General features: G+C 51.0%; 2 protein-coding genes and 1 long non-coding RNA gene across 6 annotated transcripts in view; 1 reads left to right on the plus strand and 2 right to left on the minus strand.

Annotated features, from left to right (window-relative positions):
- ABHD13 (abhydrolase domain containing 13) overlaps positions 1–16389 on the plus strand; it is a 161309-nt gene that overhangs the window by 138399 nt on the left and 6521 nt on the right. Inside the window, exon 1 of one of the 3 annotated variants that reach the window (XM_039914948.1) lies at positions 6922–6940. The exons of 1 other annotated variant lie outside the window; for it this stretch is intronic. The gene's annotated coding sequence lies outside the window, so the exon portion shown is untranslated. Of the gene's footprint in view, positions 1–6921; positions 6941–7905; positions 8040–16389 lie in introns of those variants that run through there. One more of the 3 variants, XM_007668656.3, reaches the window with a different exon arrangement.
- On the minus strand, positions 323–7846 carry LIG4 (DNA ligase 4). The gene is made up of 2 exons (XM_007668657.3): positions 7787–7846; positions 323–4023 (listed from the first exon to the last, which is right to left on the minus strand). Exon 2 carries the CDS (start codon positions 4015–4017, stop codon positions 1291–1293), a length of 2727 nt encoding a protein of 908 aa, XP_007666847.2. The 5' UTR covers positions 4018–4023; positions 7787–7846; the 3' UTR covers positions 323–1290.
- Positions 10929–16389, minus strand: part of LOC103170471 — a 36414-nt gene continuing 30953 nt past the window's right edge. The window contains exon 5 of one of the 2 annotated variants that reach the window (XR_003754013.1): positions 10929–11112. This is a non-coding gene — a long non-coding RNA (uncharacterized LOC103170471). Of the gene's footprint in view, positions 11113–15023; positions 15994–16389 lie in introns of those variants that run through there. The other variant, XR_486199.3, reaches the window with a different exon arrangement.

The raw sequence follows: 16389 nt of genomic DNA on the forward strand, positions 1-16389 counted from the left end.
CCATCTGTACTTGTCCGAAGCAGATAATAATAATTATTGTGGTATTTGTTAAGTGCTTACTATGTACCAGGCACCATACTAAGCGCCGGGGTGGTTACAGGCAAATTCTTGGTCCCATGTGGGGCTCCCAGTCTCAATCCCCATTTTACAGAGGAGGGAACTGAGGCCCAGAGAAGTGAAGTGACTTGCCCAGCGTCACACAGCAGACAAGTGGCAGAGAGGGATTAGAACCCATGACCCAGGCCCGTGCTCTAGCCACTACGCCAAGCAGATGTCCAAAGAGCATGTCCATCTTCTGGTGAAAAATGATTCTCAGACAAGATTTGGAGATATAATTCTATTTTATTTCAATAAGTCGATACATTTAAAAATATTAAAATATCAAAATGCTATTCACACCTTCTCCCTTAACACATTCCAAATTTCATTTTAAAATAAAATACAGGGTTCGTCTTTCTAGAAAGTTTTAGTTATAAGGGATTTCAGAGTCTTTAGCTTTAATCACAGTGCACCGCCAGGAAAATCAGTAAGGAGTACAATCTCCATTAAATATATCTTGTTGAAATCCTTGGCATGACCTTATTAAAACTATGCACTATTCATTTTAAAACCAAGTCATTTTTTAATCTTTAACATTACGCATCTAAAATATTAATTCTGCCTCCTGGGATCCTAAAGTAACTGATGATCACAGCCAGTTGTTTTTAAAACGGTGCCAGATCAGTTTAGATTTGTTAATACCTGTTCCGTATTGATTATCTGATAGAAAACTGCGGTTATTACTTGAGGCCGATTATGATAAAATTTTTACTTTAAAAACATGGACAGTTATTCACTCTCTTTAGCTCAAACACTTCATCAAGGCAGAGCTGTTAGTCTTAAATGGCAAAATGACTTCAGAAAAATCATTAAAAATGCATTTGGAGTTAGCCCTGTGTAGTTTTTAATGCTTAACATTTAATTAAAGCCACTGGGTCTCTTAGGTGACGGGTTTCTCCTCTTTGCTGAACAAACAGCCTTCGCGTCTCCCTTTTGGCCATAAAATCCCACTGGACGGATATTTACCTCCTCGCTTTTACCCCGCCCAGCTTCCTTTCGATTCCAGGACTTTAAAATTACTGTTTTACTATGTCTAATAATGCCCTTTAAGCGTAGGTTTTGAGGGACAGGCAAACATCCCAGACGTGAAATAAATAATAAGAGCCGTCTTTGGTTTTCCGTGCGCCCTCGCACACGTCCGGAGGTTCCGGGTAAGCCGAGATCCCGCATTTACCGGGAAAGCCGATGACTTTAAATCAAGTACCGGGATTCCTGCTGTAACGCGCCCCTCTCTATGGAGTGTGTCACCCACAGGTCCTGGAGGATTTTGTATTTTTTCTGGAGGGTCCTCCGGAAGGCCTTAAGTTCCCTGACTCGGCTCTGGTCTTCCCCGACGATCACGTGGGAGACCCCTTCTCGCAGACGGGCAACGACGATCGCGCCGTGGAACCGCAGTTCCAAGGCCACGGTGGCCAGCCCCGTCCCCCGGACCTCGGTGCCGGGCTGGCCGACGGCAGCGTAAAGGTCCACGTAGACCGTGTGGCGTCGGAACAGGCAGAGGGGGTGGCTGTCCCACGCGTAGCGGTCTTCCAAGTCGGCGATCACGGGGGCCATTTCCCGGAGCCCCCGCTCCGGGACGTCTTTCATTCCCGAAAAGAGTTCCTTCAGCTGGTCCGGGCTGGTGTCGGCGAAATAGCTGTCCCCGTAGCGGTCGTACTCGCGGGCAAAGTGCCGCTCCGTAGCCGGAGCCATGTGGACCATGAAGCGCGGCTGCCAAGGCAGACACCGCTTGGCCTCGAAGCACTCCAGGAGCCACTGGGGCCTGACCACGTCGTGCCCGTTGGAGGAGATGACGTTCCTCACCCTGACGTTCTCGGTGCCGGCGATGACGCAGTAGGTGTCCGGCCCCGGGTTCTGCACCACGTACCCGCCCAGCTCCGCTATCCGGTTCTCCAGGTCGGCCTTCGGGTGGCTGCCCGTCCCGCTCATGACGCAGAACTCCACCTCCTCGAAGACGTCCGAGATCCGGCGGACGCCGGCCAGGTCCGGGGCCTTCCGGTGCTCGACGACCCCGAGCGGCCTCTTGGCCCTCGGGGCAGCCCTCCGCTTCTTCCCCTGCGGCTCCCCGTCCTCGGCGGGGAAGTGCCTGGAGGCCAGCTTCCCGGAGGCCCTGCCGCGGAGCCGTTCCAGCTCTTCCACGGTCGTGCACTCATGCCACGCTTTGTCCTCCCGGATCTTCTCGATCCGAGGGAAGCGCAGCGTGCAGTCCGTGCTGTACATGTCGCTGCCGACGATCTCCGCGGCCTTCACCTGGACGATGACCGAGTGGCAGGGCTCGATGTAGACCTCGGGCTTCTCCGTCCCGCAGGAGAGGCAGTCGGGGGGAGCTCTCTTCCGATAGGGCTGCCAGTGTTGGGCCAGCTTCATGCCCAGGTCGTACAGTTCTTTCATGGTGTAGCCGGAGCCGACCCGGCACAGGGTGCGAAACACGGAGGGCTTCTCGCCCGGCGGGGGCGTCTCCGCCACCGCACAAAGGAAGTGAGACATCATCCCGCCCCGGAAGCCTTTCCCCCAGTACCCGCCGACGATCAGAAGGTCCAGCTCGTCCATGATCCCATTCACGTACTCCGGCTTGATCTTCAGCCACCCTTCCCCGCGTTTGTCCGGCTTGTAAATGGACGAGGGATCCTTCACCATGATCCCCTCTTCCCGCTTGTCGATGGCTTCGTTCAGCGCGTCGATCACTTCCCTCTTGGTGACGGCCGGCGCTTTCGGCACCACTTCGATCCGCCCCGCCACCGGGGTGAAGACGCCGGTGAGAATCTCGTGCCGTCCGCGCAGGGTCTCGTGGCCCAGCTTCTTGCCGTCCACCATCAGGACGTCGAAGACGCAGAAACACGTCTGCAGGTCGGAATCTTCTTCCATCCTCTTGATGTCGAACCTGCTTCCCTTCTGCGTGAAAGTGCGGGTGGCCGGACTGTAGGCCATCATCTCGCCGTCCAGGATGCAGTTGTGGAGGTCGGGCCGGAAGGCCCCGTGGATGAAGGGTGTTAAGGAGCCCTCGCGGGGAGAGGCGCCGAACTGCTCCGTGTAATCGTAGCCGTTGCGGGAGAAAAACTTGTAGACGTCCCCGTCTTTGTGCATCTGCATGCGTTCCCCGTCTAGCTTGGTCTCTATGTAGAAGCTCCTCTGGTTCATGGCCTTCTCGATCTGCTGGATGTCCGCAATGGCCGCCAGCATCGGCTTGAAGGGCGAGAACAAGGCAATGGAGATGTCGCTGAGCCCCACGGAGGGCTCGTGCAGCTGCCTGCACACTTTTTCCAGGTCGGTGGTGACGTTGTACAGTTCGGTGGCATCTCGGTGGAAGAGGGAGAATACGGTCTGCTGGCTGAAGCCCAGTTTCAAGTCCTTGATGATCATCCGGATCAGCCACTTCTGCTCGAGAGCGGAACTCTGGGTTATCAGTTGAAGGAGGCTCTTCTTGACCAGGTCCTTCCTTTTGGCGGAGTTGTTGCTGGCGACGGAGTCCAGCACGTCGTTTACCTGCTGGACGGTCAGGCAGCCCTGTCTGGGGCACCTCTGCTTCAGCACGAAATAGGCGACGGTGGCAAAGTCGCCGGCATCCCCCCGAGGCCCGGTGGGCGCTCGGTAGTTTAAGAGCTTCTGCGCGTCTTTTCCGTCTTTGGGTAGGTGGAGCAGCTCGATATAAAGTTTGGCCAGCATAGTTTCTTTAATGCCGTAGGCCACTCTCTCTCGCTCGAGCTGCGGCAGGATCAGTCTCATAGCTGGATAAAAAGAATCCGCCACTCCCGCCGCCTTCTTATAAAGGGCGTCGTGGAATCTCCTCCACGAGTCTAAAAACTCCTTAAAGTGCTTGACCTTCTCTGGGCGGGTTTTGCTTCTCTGGATCCTTTCTAGCGTGGAACACAGATCGGCAAAGGGCACGTGGGATGCCACCGTTGGTTGTGGAGAAGTCATGATTCCCTGTGTAAAGACAAAAAGCTGGACACAGTTGGCCCCTTTCGGGCAGGGAACGCGTCGGCTGATTCTGTTGTATCGTACTCTCCCGAGCGCCTGGAATGCCCTCCCTCTTCATGTCTCTGGGACGATTCCTCTCCCCACCTTCAAAGGCTCGTCAAAGGCACATCTCTCTTCCAAGAGGCCTTCCCTGACTAAGCCCTCATTTCCTCTTCTCCCACTCCCTTCTGTGTCGCCCCTGAACTTGGGATTTTCCCCCTTTATTCACCCCTCCCTCAGTCCCACAGCACTTATGTACATGTCCGTGATTTATTTATTATTAATGTCTGTAGTTTATATTAATGTCTGTATCCCCCTCGAGACTGCTCACTGTGGGCAGGGAATATGTCTACCGACTCTGTTATATTGTTACGTTGTACTCTCCCAAGCACTTAGTAGAGTGCTCTGCACACGGTAACCACTCAATTTGATTGACTGGTCTGGACCTCACTTTATTCATCTGTAAAATGGGGGTTAGACTGTAAAGTGACTTGCCCAAAGTCCCACAGCAGACAAGCGGCAGAGCCGGGATTAGAACCCATGATCTTCTGGCTCCCAGGCCTGTGCTCGATCCACTACCCCCATGCTGCTTCTGAGCGCTTGGGAGAATACAATATAACAGACACGTTCCCTGCCCGCAATGAGCTTACGGCCTAGAGTCGTGCTCCATGTCGGTCAGGGCCGGCCGGAGGGGCTGCAGGGGACAGGCCGGGGGGAGCCGGGCCCCCGAGGGGTGACCTCCCGCTCCGGTTTCCCGCTGGCCGGGGCGAGGGCCGGGACTGGGGCCACCCTCATCGATCACTCTGATTTATTGAGCCCTAACTATGTGCAGAACACTGCAGAAACCACGTCGTCTCCAAGCCTTCCCTGGTTAATTGTTGATCTCTCCCCTTGGCATCTCTCAACTGCAACTTCAGCCCTCCTGTGCCACCGAAACCCTTAATAATTGTGGTGCTTGCTATCAATTAATCAATCAATGGTATTCATTGAGCACTTACTATGTGTAAAACACTACTGAGCACTCGGGAGTGAGCCCCATGCGGGACAGGGACTGCGTCCAGCCGGATTTGCCTGTTTCTACCCCAGTGCTTATTATGAGAAGCAGCTTGGAAAGAGCCTGGGCTCGGGAGTCAGAGGTTGTGCGTTCCAGTCCCGGCTCTGCCGCCTGTCTGCCGTGTGACCTTGGGCAAGTCACTTTACTTCTCTGGGCCTCAGATCCCTCATCTGGAAGATGAGGATTAAGTCTATGAGCCCCACGTGGGACCACCGACCTTGTATCTACCCCAGCGCTTAGAATACTGCTTGGCACATAGTAAGCCCTTAATAAATACCAACATTATTATTATTATAGTGCCTGGCACATAGTAAGCACCTAACAGATGCCCTAATCATTAAGCACTGCCTGACAGGATGCCCCATGCCGGGAGCTCCCTCTGCTCCTCCTCCCCTCCCCACTCCCCCTCCTCCCCTCCCCACTCCCCCCACCTCCCTCCCTCTGCTCTTCCCCCTTCCCTCCCCCTCAGCACCGTGCATATTTGTATATATTATTTATCACCGTATTTATTTTGTTAATGATGTGTATATCGCTATGATTCTATTTATCTTGATGTCTGCACTGGACTGCTTGTTCTGTTCTGCTTTGCTGTCTATCTCCCCCGTTTAGACTGTGAGCCTGTCACTGGGCAGGGATGGTCTCTATCTTTTGCCGAATTGGACACTCCGAGCGCTCCACAGTACAGTGCTCTGCACATAGTAAGCGCTCAGGAAAGAAGCAGCATGGCTCAGCGAAAGAGCCCGGGCTTGGGAGCCAGAGGTCATGGGATCGAATCCCGGCTCTGCCACTTGGCAGCTGTGTGATTGTGGGCAAGTCACTTAACTTTCTCTGTGCCTCAGTTCCCTCATCTGTAAAATGGGGATTAACCGTGAGCCTCACGGGGGACAACCTGATTACCCTGCTTAACAAATAGCAACATTATTATTATTAGTAAGCGCTTAACAAATTCCATTTTATTATTTTTATTAAAATGGGGATGAAGAGTGTGAGCCCCACGTGGGACAAGCTGTACCTTGTATCTGCCCAATGCTTGGCCCATAGGAAGCGCTGAACAAATACCAAAATGATGATTGTATACGACTGAATGAATGAATGAATGAATGAGCGGAGGAAGCAGCAAAACCCGGACCCGGATCGAACGTCAGCGGACCTGGGTGGTTCCTCCCTCCCCACACCGCGCCACCGCGCATGCGCGGATCCCTTCCGGGCAGGCAGGGAGCCGGACCGGGTTTTGCCGAAGTCCGGGTGCCCCCCTCCCCCAGCAAGGAAGGACCGGTCCCCCGACTCCTGATGATGATGATGGCATTTGTTAAGCGCTCACTATGTGCCAAGCACTGTTCTGAGCGCTGGGGAGGATACCAGGCGGTCCCACATGGACCATGGGGCTTGCAGTCTTCATCCCCATTTGACAGTTGAGGTCCCTGAGGGCCGGAGAAGAAGAAGAATGTTGGTATTTATTAAGCGCTTACTATGTGCAGAGCACTGTTCTAAGCGCTGGGGGAGATACAGGGGAATCACGTTGTCCAACGTGAGGCTCACAATTAATCCCCATTTTACAGATGAGGTCACTGAGGCCCAGTGAAGTGACTTGCCCCCAGTCAGCTGACAAGTGGCAGAGCTGGGAGTCGAACCCATGACCTCTGACTCCGAGACCCAGGCTCTTGCCACCGAGTCACTATGCTTCAGTGACGTGACAGGCCCTAAGCTGACATGCGGCGCAGCGGGATTTGAACCCATGACCTCTGAGCCACGCTGCTTCCTGCCGCGCTGTTCTCGGCCCAGCTAGCAGTCCCGGCCGGTGCACCCAGCAAGGGATCGATCGACACCCAGGTTTGATCGGTTGTGTTTTCAGAGAAGCAGCGTGACTCAGTGGAAAGAGCCTGGGCTGGGGAGTCAGAGGTCATGGGTTCGAATCCCTGCTCTGCCACTTGTCAGCTGGGTGACTTTGGGCAAGCCATTTCACTTCTCTGGGCCTCATTCACTGTACTAAGCGCTTGGAATGTACAAATCGGCAACAGATACAGTCCCTGCCCTTTGACGGGCTGACAGTCTAATCAGTCCCCTCATCTGTAAAATGGGGATTAACTGTGACCCTCACGTGGGACAACCTGATTACCTGATCTCCCCCCGCGCTTAGAACAGTGCCCTGCACATAGTAGCGCTTAACAAATACCAACATTAATTGCCCCAACGCTTAGAACAGTGCTCTGCACATAGCGCTTAACAAATACCAACAATAATTGCCCCAGCGCTTAGAAGAGTGCCCTGCACATAGTTGCGCTTAACAAATACCAACATTAATTGCCCCAACGCTTAGAACAGTGCTCTGCACATAGTAAGCGCTTAACAAATACCAACATTCATTAATTAATGACCCCAGCGCTTAGAACAGTGCCCTGCACATAGTAGCGCTTAACAAATACCAACATTAATTGCCCCAACGCTTAGAACAGTGCTCTGCACATGGTAAGCGCTTAACAAATACCAACATTAATTACCCCAGCGCCTAGAACAGTGCTCTGCACCTAGTAGAGGGACCAGCCGATTGCCGGCGGGAGGGCAGAAGTCCCGGATGGACTGCAGCCACCCACAGCTCCGGGGGCAGTGCCTGCCGCATAGGAAGCGTTTAACAAATAGCACTAGTTAGGATTTTGGGGAGGGCGAGGGCCCCCATACCTGGGCTCGGCCTCCCCTCCGAGATCCCGCTCCGTGGAGCCCCCCGGGTTTTGCAGGCCCCGCGCATGCGCGGGGAGGGGGCGGGGCCTCGCAGGCCGCGACCGGAAGTGGAAGAGGCGGCCCGGCCGACGGCCATGGCGGCCTGAGGAGAAGGAGGAGCGGCGGCGGGAGGAGGAGGAGGAGGATGAGCAGCGGCGGCGCCGAGGTCCCGGCGGTGCGGCTCGTTCCCCCGGCGGCCGAGGAGCCGGTCTGAGTAAGCGGGGGCCTCCGGGGCGGGGCCGCCGTCGGGGGCCACCTGGGCGGGCCTGGCAGGACCGGTCCTTGGCCTCTTTCCCGGCATCCTCCGCAACAGGTGGCCCTGGGCGATGCGGCGGCGAAGCCGGGCCTGCCTTAGCCCTGCCGCCTGACCATTCTCTCCTGGCAGGCCCTCCCCGGCGCTTCTATCCACCCCAGCGCTTAGAACAGTGCTCTGCACATAGCGCTTAACAAATACCAACATTATTATGGGGGAAGCAGCGTGGCTTCGGAGTCAGAGGGCATGGGTTCGACTCCCGGCTCTGCCACTTGGTCAGCTGTGTGACCGTGGGCAAGTCACTTCATTTCTCTGGGCCTCAGTGACCTCAGCTGGAAAATGGGGATTAACTGTGAGCCTCACTTGGGACAACCTGATTCCTCTGTATCTCCCCCAGCGCGTGGAACAGTGCTCTGCACATAGTAAGCGCTTAACAAATACCAACATTATTATTATTATTGGGGAAGCGGCGTGGCTCAGTGGAAAGAGCCCGGACTTCCGAGTCAGAGGGCATGGGTTCGACTCCCGGCTCTGCCACTTGTCAGCGGTGTGACCGTGGGCGAGTCACTTCACTTCTCTGGGCCTCAGTTACCTCATCTGGAAAATGGGGATTAACTGTGAGCCTCACGTGGGACAACCTGATTCCCCTGTATCTACCCCAGCGCTTAGAACAGTGCTCTGCACATAGTAAGCGCTTAATAAATACCAACGTTATTATTATTACTACAGCGCTCCACCCAAAGCAGGTGCTTCCTCAATACCCCCCGATGGCTTCAAGCACCAAGGTAGCATCATCAGGTCCGATTCGAAGCTGTCAACTCGCGCTGGGCAGGGAACGTCTCTGCTGATTCTAATAATAATTATGGTATTTATTAAGCGCTTACTATGTGCCAAGCACTGTATCGTATTCTCCTAAGCGCGTACTACATAGCTCTGCCCAAAGCAGGCGCTCCCTAAATACCGTTGAGTTCAAGTACCAGGGTAGCATCATCAGGTCCGACTCGAAGCTGTCAACTCTCGTTGGGCAGGGAACGTGTCTGCTGATTCTAATAATAATTATGGTATTTGTTAAGTGCTTACTATGTGCCAAGCACTCTATTGTACTCTCCTAAGCGCTTACTTCAGAGCTCTGCCCAAAGTAGGTGCTCCCTCAATACCCCCCAGCGGGTTCAAGCAGCAGGGTAGCATCATCAGGTCCGACTCGAAGCTGTCAACTCGTGCTGGGAAAGGAACGTGTCTGCTGATTCTAATAATATGGTATTTGTTAAGCGCTTACTATGTGCTAAGCACTGTATCGTACTCTCCTAAGCGCTTACTACAGAGCTCTGCCCAAAGCAGGTGCTCCCTCATTATACCCCCCCCTCCCCCCCCCCCCATGGCTTCAAGCAGCAGGGTAACATCATCAGGTCCGACTCGAAGCTGTCAACTCGCGCTGGGCAGGGAACATGTCTGCTGATTCTAAGAATAATTATGGTATTTGTTAAGCACTTACTATGTGCCAGGCACTGTATCGTACTTACTCTCCCAAGCACTTACTACAGCGCTCTGCCCAAAGCAAGTGCTCACTAAATACCCCCGACTGATTCAAGCACCGTGCTAAGCCCTGGGATAGCTTCTTCAAATTTGACTCTAAGCTGTCAACTCATTATGGGCAGGGAACGTGACTGATTCTAATAATAATAATTATGGTATTTAAATGCTTACTGTGTGCCAAGCACTGGATCGTACTCTCTTAAGCGCCTAGTGCAGCGCTCCATCTAATGCAAACGCTCACTAAATACCCCCAGTTGAGGCAAGCACCAGGGTAGCATCATCATATCCGATGCTAAGCCATCAACTCGTTATCGACAGGGAGCATGTCTGCGGATTCTGTAGTATCGTACTCTCCCAAGCTCTTACGTGGCTCAGTGGAAAGAGCACGGGCTTGGGAGTCAGAGGTCATGGGTTCGAATGCCGGCTCTGCCGCTTGTCAGCTGTGTGACACTGGGCAAGTCACTTAACTTCTCTGTGCCTCAGTTACCTCCTCTGTAAAATGGGGATGAAGACTGTGAGCCTCGCATGGGACAACCTGATTCCCCTGTGTCTACCCCAGCGCTTAGAACAGTGCTCTGCATATAGTAAGCGCTTAACAAATACCAACATTATTATTATTATAACACTCTGCCAAAGCAGTTGCTCACCAAATACTCCTGATTGATTCAGGCATTGCGCTGAGCAATAGATATGATTAGCTGATTGAACATCAAGCCCCCCTGTATTTAGAGGTAACTCCGCTATTGGTCCCAGCCCACAGATCAACATCTAAAGTCCTCCAAAAGAAGAGGAAATGATAAAACAACATGCAGGATTAGGTGTAAGGAGAGTTGGTAATCTATCAGTGGTACTGCTTGAGCGCTTAGTGTTTGCAGAGGACTTGGGAGGGTACAATATAAGGAGCTTACGAGTCATATTTTATCAAACTCCTTAGTATAAATCAGGGGATTGAGCTATACTCAAACTTTTTTTTATGGTGTTTAAATCCTTACTTTGTGTCAGACACTGTACTAAGGCACTGGAGTAAATGCAGATTAATCAAGTTGGACACAGGCCCCGTCCCACATTAGGCTGACAGTCTAAGACTCTTATCTAAGACTGCATTATAGGATGCATAAGCAGCAAGACAGTTACTTAGCTTCTATGAATCAGAATAATTTCCATAGAAATAACTTCTGCCAGAAATGATTGGTAAATAAAGTAAGTCTTTTGGTGGTAGGAGTGCAAAGAACATTGCCTTTTGGAGTCGTGTGTGGGGATGCGTGTTTTAAGTTTTATGTCTTGGATAATTTCAAAAAACCGCTTAAGAACCGTAAAGTTTGTTGGATTCTTTTATTGACTAACCAGATATCATGCCGCACCTGTTGCCACAGTACATCTTGGAAGTAGTTCCAGATTTGCAAACAAATTCTGATGGGTTTCCAGCTACCACACTGTTGGTTTTTCAGTAGTCTGTAGTGAGCTTCTTGGTGTCTGGTTTTATCCAAGTTACTATGTTCAGCTGATATAAATGTGACAGGGAAGACCAAAGAAAAGGCTCAAGTCCTCACAGTAATAATGATAATAATAATGATGGTACTTGTGAAACGCTTACTATATGCCAATCACTGTTTTAAGCACTGGAGTAGATACAGGTTAATCAGGTTGGATACAGTCCCTGTCCCACATGGGGCTCATTACCTAAGTGTAAGAGAGTAGGATTTAATCCGCATTTTACGGATAGGGTAACTGAGGCACAGAGAGAGAAATGAAGCGACTTGCCCAAGGTCACAGGTGGCAGAGCTGGGATTAGAACCCACATCCTCTGCCTCCCAGGCTTGTGCTCTTTCCATTAGGCCACGCTGCTTCCCTGCTCTCAGGAAGCTGGGTCTTTTAAGCATGGACAGGGAGTGTTGCCTCCTGGATTGCTTCAGAGAGTCCTGACTGGTTTGCTGATGATCTGTAACCCGGGCTCCCTTAGGAGTGAGGCGTTCACTCAAATTGGACCCAAGCTTCCATGCTGAAGAAAGTTGTTTTTTTTTTAATGTTACTTGTTAAGCACTTACTGTGTGCCAGGTACAGTTCTAAGCGCTGGGGTGGATACAAGGTAATAGGGTTGGACACAGTTCCTGTCCCACAGGGGCTCATAGTCTTAATCCCCATTTTAGAGATGAGGTAACTGAGGCCCGGAGAAGTGAAGAAGTGACTTGCCCAAGGTTATGCAACAGACAGGTGGCAGAGCTGGGATTAGAACCCAAGTCTTTCTGACTCCCAGGCCGGTCCTCCATTCACTAGGCCACCTCCTGCCTGGTTCTGTCAGTGGGTTTCCTCTGCTACAAGAGTTGAAGTCCCCAAGGTACGTGCCTGGGAGTCAGAAGGGCCTGGGTTCTAATCCCAGCTCCACCACTTGACTGCTGTGTGACCTTGGGCAAGTCACTTCACTTCTCTGGGCCTCTGTTCCCTCATCTGTAAAATGGGGATGAAGACTGTAGGCCCCTATGTGGGACAGGGACTGTGTCCAACTCAAGTAGCTTGCATTTATCGCAGTGCTTACCATAGCACCTGGCATATAGCAAGTGCTTAACAAATGCCATTTTTAAAAAAAAGGCCCCTTTCTTGGTTGCTGCCACGGAGACCTAAACTCCAGCTTGTCTTTCTTCCAGCCAATCAGCCATAGTTATTGAGTGCTTACTGTGTGCATAGCACTGTACTAAGCACTTGGGAGACCACATTGCAACAGACCCATTCCCTGCCTACAACGAACTCACAGTCTAGAAGCGGAGAGGGACATTAACATAAATTATAGATAAGTACTTAAGCGCTGTGGGGCTGAGGGGGTGGTGAATAAAGGGAGCAAATCAGGGCAACGCAGAGGGGAATGGGAGAAGAGGAAATGAGTCAGGGAAGGCTTCTTGGAGGAGATGGGCCTTCAGTAAGGCTTTGAAGGGGTGGGGCGGGGGGCCCGACGGTCTGTTGGAAAGGAAGAGAAGCGCATTCCAGGTCAGAGGCAGGATGTGGGCGAGAGATCGGCTGGGAGGTAGACGAAATGGCGGCACGGTGAGTAGGTTGGCAGCGGAGGAGCTGAGTGTGTGGGCTGCTGGGTCGTAGTGGGAGAAGCAGCTAGACCTGCTCTACCTTGGGTAGAGCCTATGGCAATGGACAAAGGGAATCACAGTTCCCGTTTAGACCAAGCATAAGGCCGAGACTCTGCCCCACCCCTCTCTTCCCTTAATTCTCAAGGATTCTCCCCTTTTACTCTCTTTTTCTGTTTTCCAATCTTTCCTTCAACTCTCGACACCCTTTTTCCTCTTCCTCAACCCACCCGAATCTCTCTGAAACTCTCCCATCTCTCGCCTACTTCCTCTGCGGTTTTTATAACTAGTGCCACGAGTTTAATTCACTAGAAGAGGCAGAGTGGATCAAACCATGATACCGTTTGTGTGACGCATTGCCGGTAGTAAATTAAATTAGCTGGCAATTGGACCAACACGAGGAAATATCCCGAGTCTGCTTTTGGGCAGGAAATACACTCGCAGACACTCATGGGCTGCTTATCGGTTTGCGGGCCAGTGAAGATGAGCGCGTTGTTGGGTAAGGATTGTCTCTGTTGCTGAATTGTACTCTCCAAGCGTTTACTGCAGTGCTCTGCCCACAGTAAGCGCTCAGTAAATATGATTGAATGAATGAATGAAGTACCGAAGCCACCTTTCCCGGCTTTATATTAATCTTCATTTGCTTGTCTAGTGTAGACTGAACTTAATGGTTAAGTTTTTGGAATATTAGCTTTCTTTTTTGAATGCCTCTGACAAAAGTCCAGCCTCGTTATGTAGTTTAGTTCTTGTTCCTTCCAAAGTCATAGTGTGGCAGGGAGGAGGAGGAAAAAATTAGGCACTGCCTCTAATTCAGTTTGCTGCCTGACTGAGACCTGTCATTGCAGCAGCTATAACAGGACTATTAATTGATCAAAAACGTGGTTTCAAAAACACTTATTTGGTTAGAGGCCTGTGCTGCATCTCACGATTATAACTGGGTTTTTCCTGGTGAAACAGTGGACGTTGGGTAGATGTTAATGGCCCCGGTGTCACCTTACTAAACTCTTCTGCATCACTAGTCGGGGTCTGAACGCTCAGGTCAGTGGCAGGGCTATGCAAGATTTTTTTCAGGCCCAAAGACAAATTGAGTTCTCGCTGATCTTAGGTCTCGATTCTGGGCTCCGGGCAGAAGGTGAAGGCATCATATGTGTCAGAGCGATGCTGCGTCAGAAAAGACAGTTGCAGCACGTGTGTGTGGCAGTGTTCAGGGTGTGACCATCCTCCCGGGCCTTTTCCCTTACCTTGGGGTTCATCAGGAACGGGTCCCTCTCCCCTTTATTCTTAAGCGAACTGACTGAATAGGAGTATATTGGGCCTGGTGAAATTTTTCTGAAGTCCTTAATCCTGCAAAGTTGCAGTTTGACTCCCAGAGTTATCCAGGCTGCCCTGTCGCCATTTTAAGTCTTCCCCACTCCTCTGTACCGCTTTCTTTCTCACCGGATTAGGAAAAGACAACCATCTGAGAGGAGCGAATTCTCAGTTACCTCCCAAACGCTAATTACAGTGAGAATTAGTAGAAAGAGGCAGAATATGTTCCAGTTGTTCCAAGTCTGTTTCCTGATTTCCTTTAGGCATGACCTAATTCCTCCCAGACCTAAACATGTGCTGCTTTTCTTGGCTGAGTGAAGAATGTAAGGAATACCACTCCTGGTCAGGACAATAATCCATCCAGACCTGTGGGTCCTGGCTCCAATTGGCAGAGGCTTGGAGAAGCTTTATTTTTGATATTGATCCTGACTGCAGTTAGACTGCCTGACATCCTTAGCTTTCCCTTCCAGTAACCCATTCAATCAATCAGTAATATTTATTGAGCACTTACTGTGTTGAGAGCACTGTATTCATTGTCGTATTTATTGAGCCCTTACCATGTGCAGAACACTGTCCTAAGCGCTTAGGAGAATACAATGCAATAAACAGACACATTCCCTGCCCACAACGAGCTTGCAGCGCTTGGGAGAATATGGCTTAGTAGAAGGAGCTCGGGCCCGGGAGTCAGAAGGTTGTGGGTTTTAATCTCAGCTCCACCACGTGTCTGCTTTGGGACCTTGGGCAAGTCACATCACTTCTCTCTGCCTCGGTGTCCTCATCTGTAAAATGGGGATTGAGAGTGAGCCCCATGCAGGACAGGGACTGTGTCCAACCTGATTTGCTTGTATCCACCCCAGCGCTTAGTACAGTGCCTGGCACACATTAAGTGCTTAACAAACACCAGAATTATTTACAGTGGGAAGCAGCATGGCCTAATGGATAGAGCATGGACCTGGGAGTCAGAAGGACCCTGTTTTTAATCCCGGCTCTGCCCCTTGTCTGTTGGGTGACCTTCGGCAAGTCACTTCACTGCTCTGTGCTTCAGGTCCCTCATCTGTAAAATGGGGATTAAGACTGTGAGCCTCATGTGTTAACATCACATAGTTTCTTTAGAATATGAATCATAATGCATTTTGGAAAACTTCAGCTGTCTTAAACCCCAATAATTCCAATATGCAATTTGTTAGCAGTGTCTCTCCAAGTCAGGAGCATTAAGTAGCGTTTGATGACTTCTTGATTGGCCTCTTCTTCAAAACATGATGACAGCTTTTAGAGCTAGAAGTATGTCTTCAAAAGTCTTTGAGGCAGTAGTTTATTTGCTGTTCTACCATGATACTTATGCTGTAAAAGCCCACCCAGAGGAAGACATGCAAACAATTACAAATTATTTGCAGTTTCACTCCAAGTCTGGAGTAAATCTGAAGGAAACTGGAACATGTATTGGCCCATACTTGGGAAACCCTACACCAAGTACACACAACCAATGTGGAAGAACTTAAAAGCATAAAACTGCAGTAGGTTTTTGCCACCTAGACAAAACACTCTCCATTGACTCATGGATAAACAAAGAGTTGGAAAAAGGAAATAAAAAGGCAAGCATGTCTCGGCAGGGTGCATCGGTCAGTGGTATTTATTAAGCACTTAACTGTGTGCAGAGCACTGTACTGTGCGCTTGAGAGAGTCCAGTATAACAGAGTTGGTCGACGTGTTCCCTGCCGACAACAAGCTTCCAGTTTAGAGAGCTGCATGATGGCAGTAGGATGTCAGAAGGTAACCCCTAAGTCTCAGTACCAGGTCCAGCGATCTGGTGGAAAAGCATCTGACCCCATCAGCAGGCCAGGCTTCTGGAAATTGCTAGTGACATTGGCCTCCTGAGAAATTCACCATGAGCCCCAAGCTACCACGTGACGGGCCAGTTGGTTGACGTAGAGCCGAAGGTGCCCTAGCTGACCCGTTTCCCCATCAGCTTGCAGATCTCTTGACGCATCTTCAAGTGCAGCAGCCTAGAAAAGTTTTTTTTTGGTTTTTTTAAAATCGTATGTATTAAACACTGTATGCCAAGCACCATGCTAAGCTCTGGGGTAGGTATGAGATCGTCAGATCAGACACAGTCCCTGTCCCACATGGGGCTCACAGTCTAAAGAGGGAGGGAGAATGGGTATTGAATCCCCATTTTGCAGACGAGGAAATCGAGGCCCAGAGAAGTTGTGACTGGCCCAAGGTCTCAGAATGCCCTTCCTCTTGCCCGATGGAAAAGGAGACAAGGATGAAAGTCAGCTTAAATGAACTGAAGTGCGACGGGAGAACAAAGCATCTAAAAACTGTGACGGGGCGGGCCACCTCTCCCTCCAGCCGGCTCCCGTTTTAGATCACAGTTTGCAGACATCTGGTCCAGGGGT

This window comes from Ornithorhynchus anatinus, chromosome 20, assembly GCF_004115215.2.
Source record: "Ornithorhynchus anatinus isolate Pmale09 chromosome 20, mOrnAna1.pri.v4, whole genome shotgun sequence".
Classification (NCBI taxonomy): Eukaryota; Metazoa; Chordata; class Mammalia; order Monotremata; family Ornithorhynchidae; genus Ornithorhynchus; species Ornithorhynchus anatinus.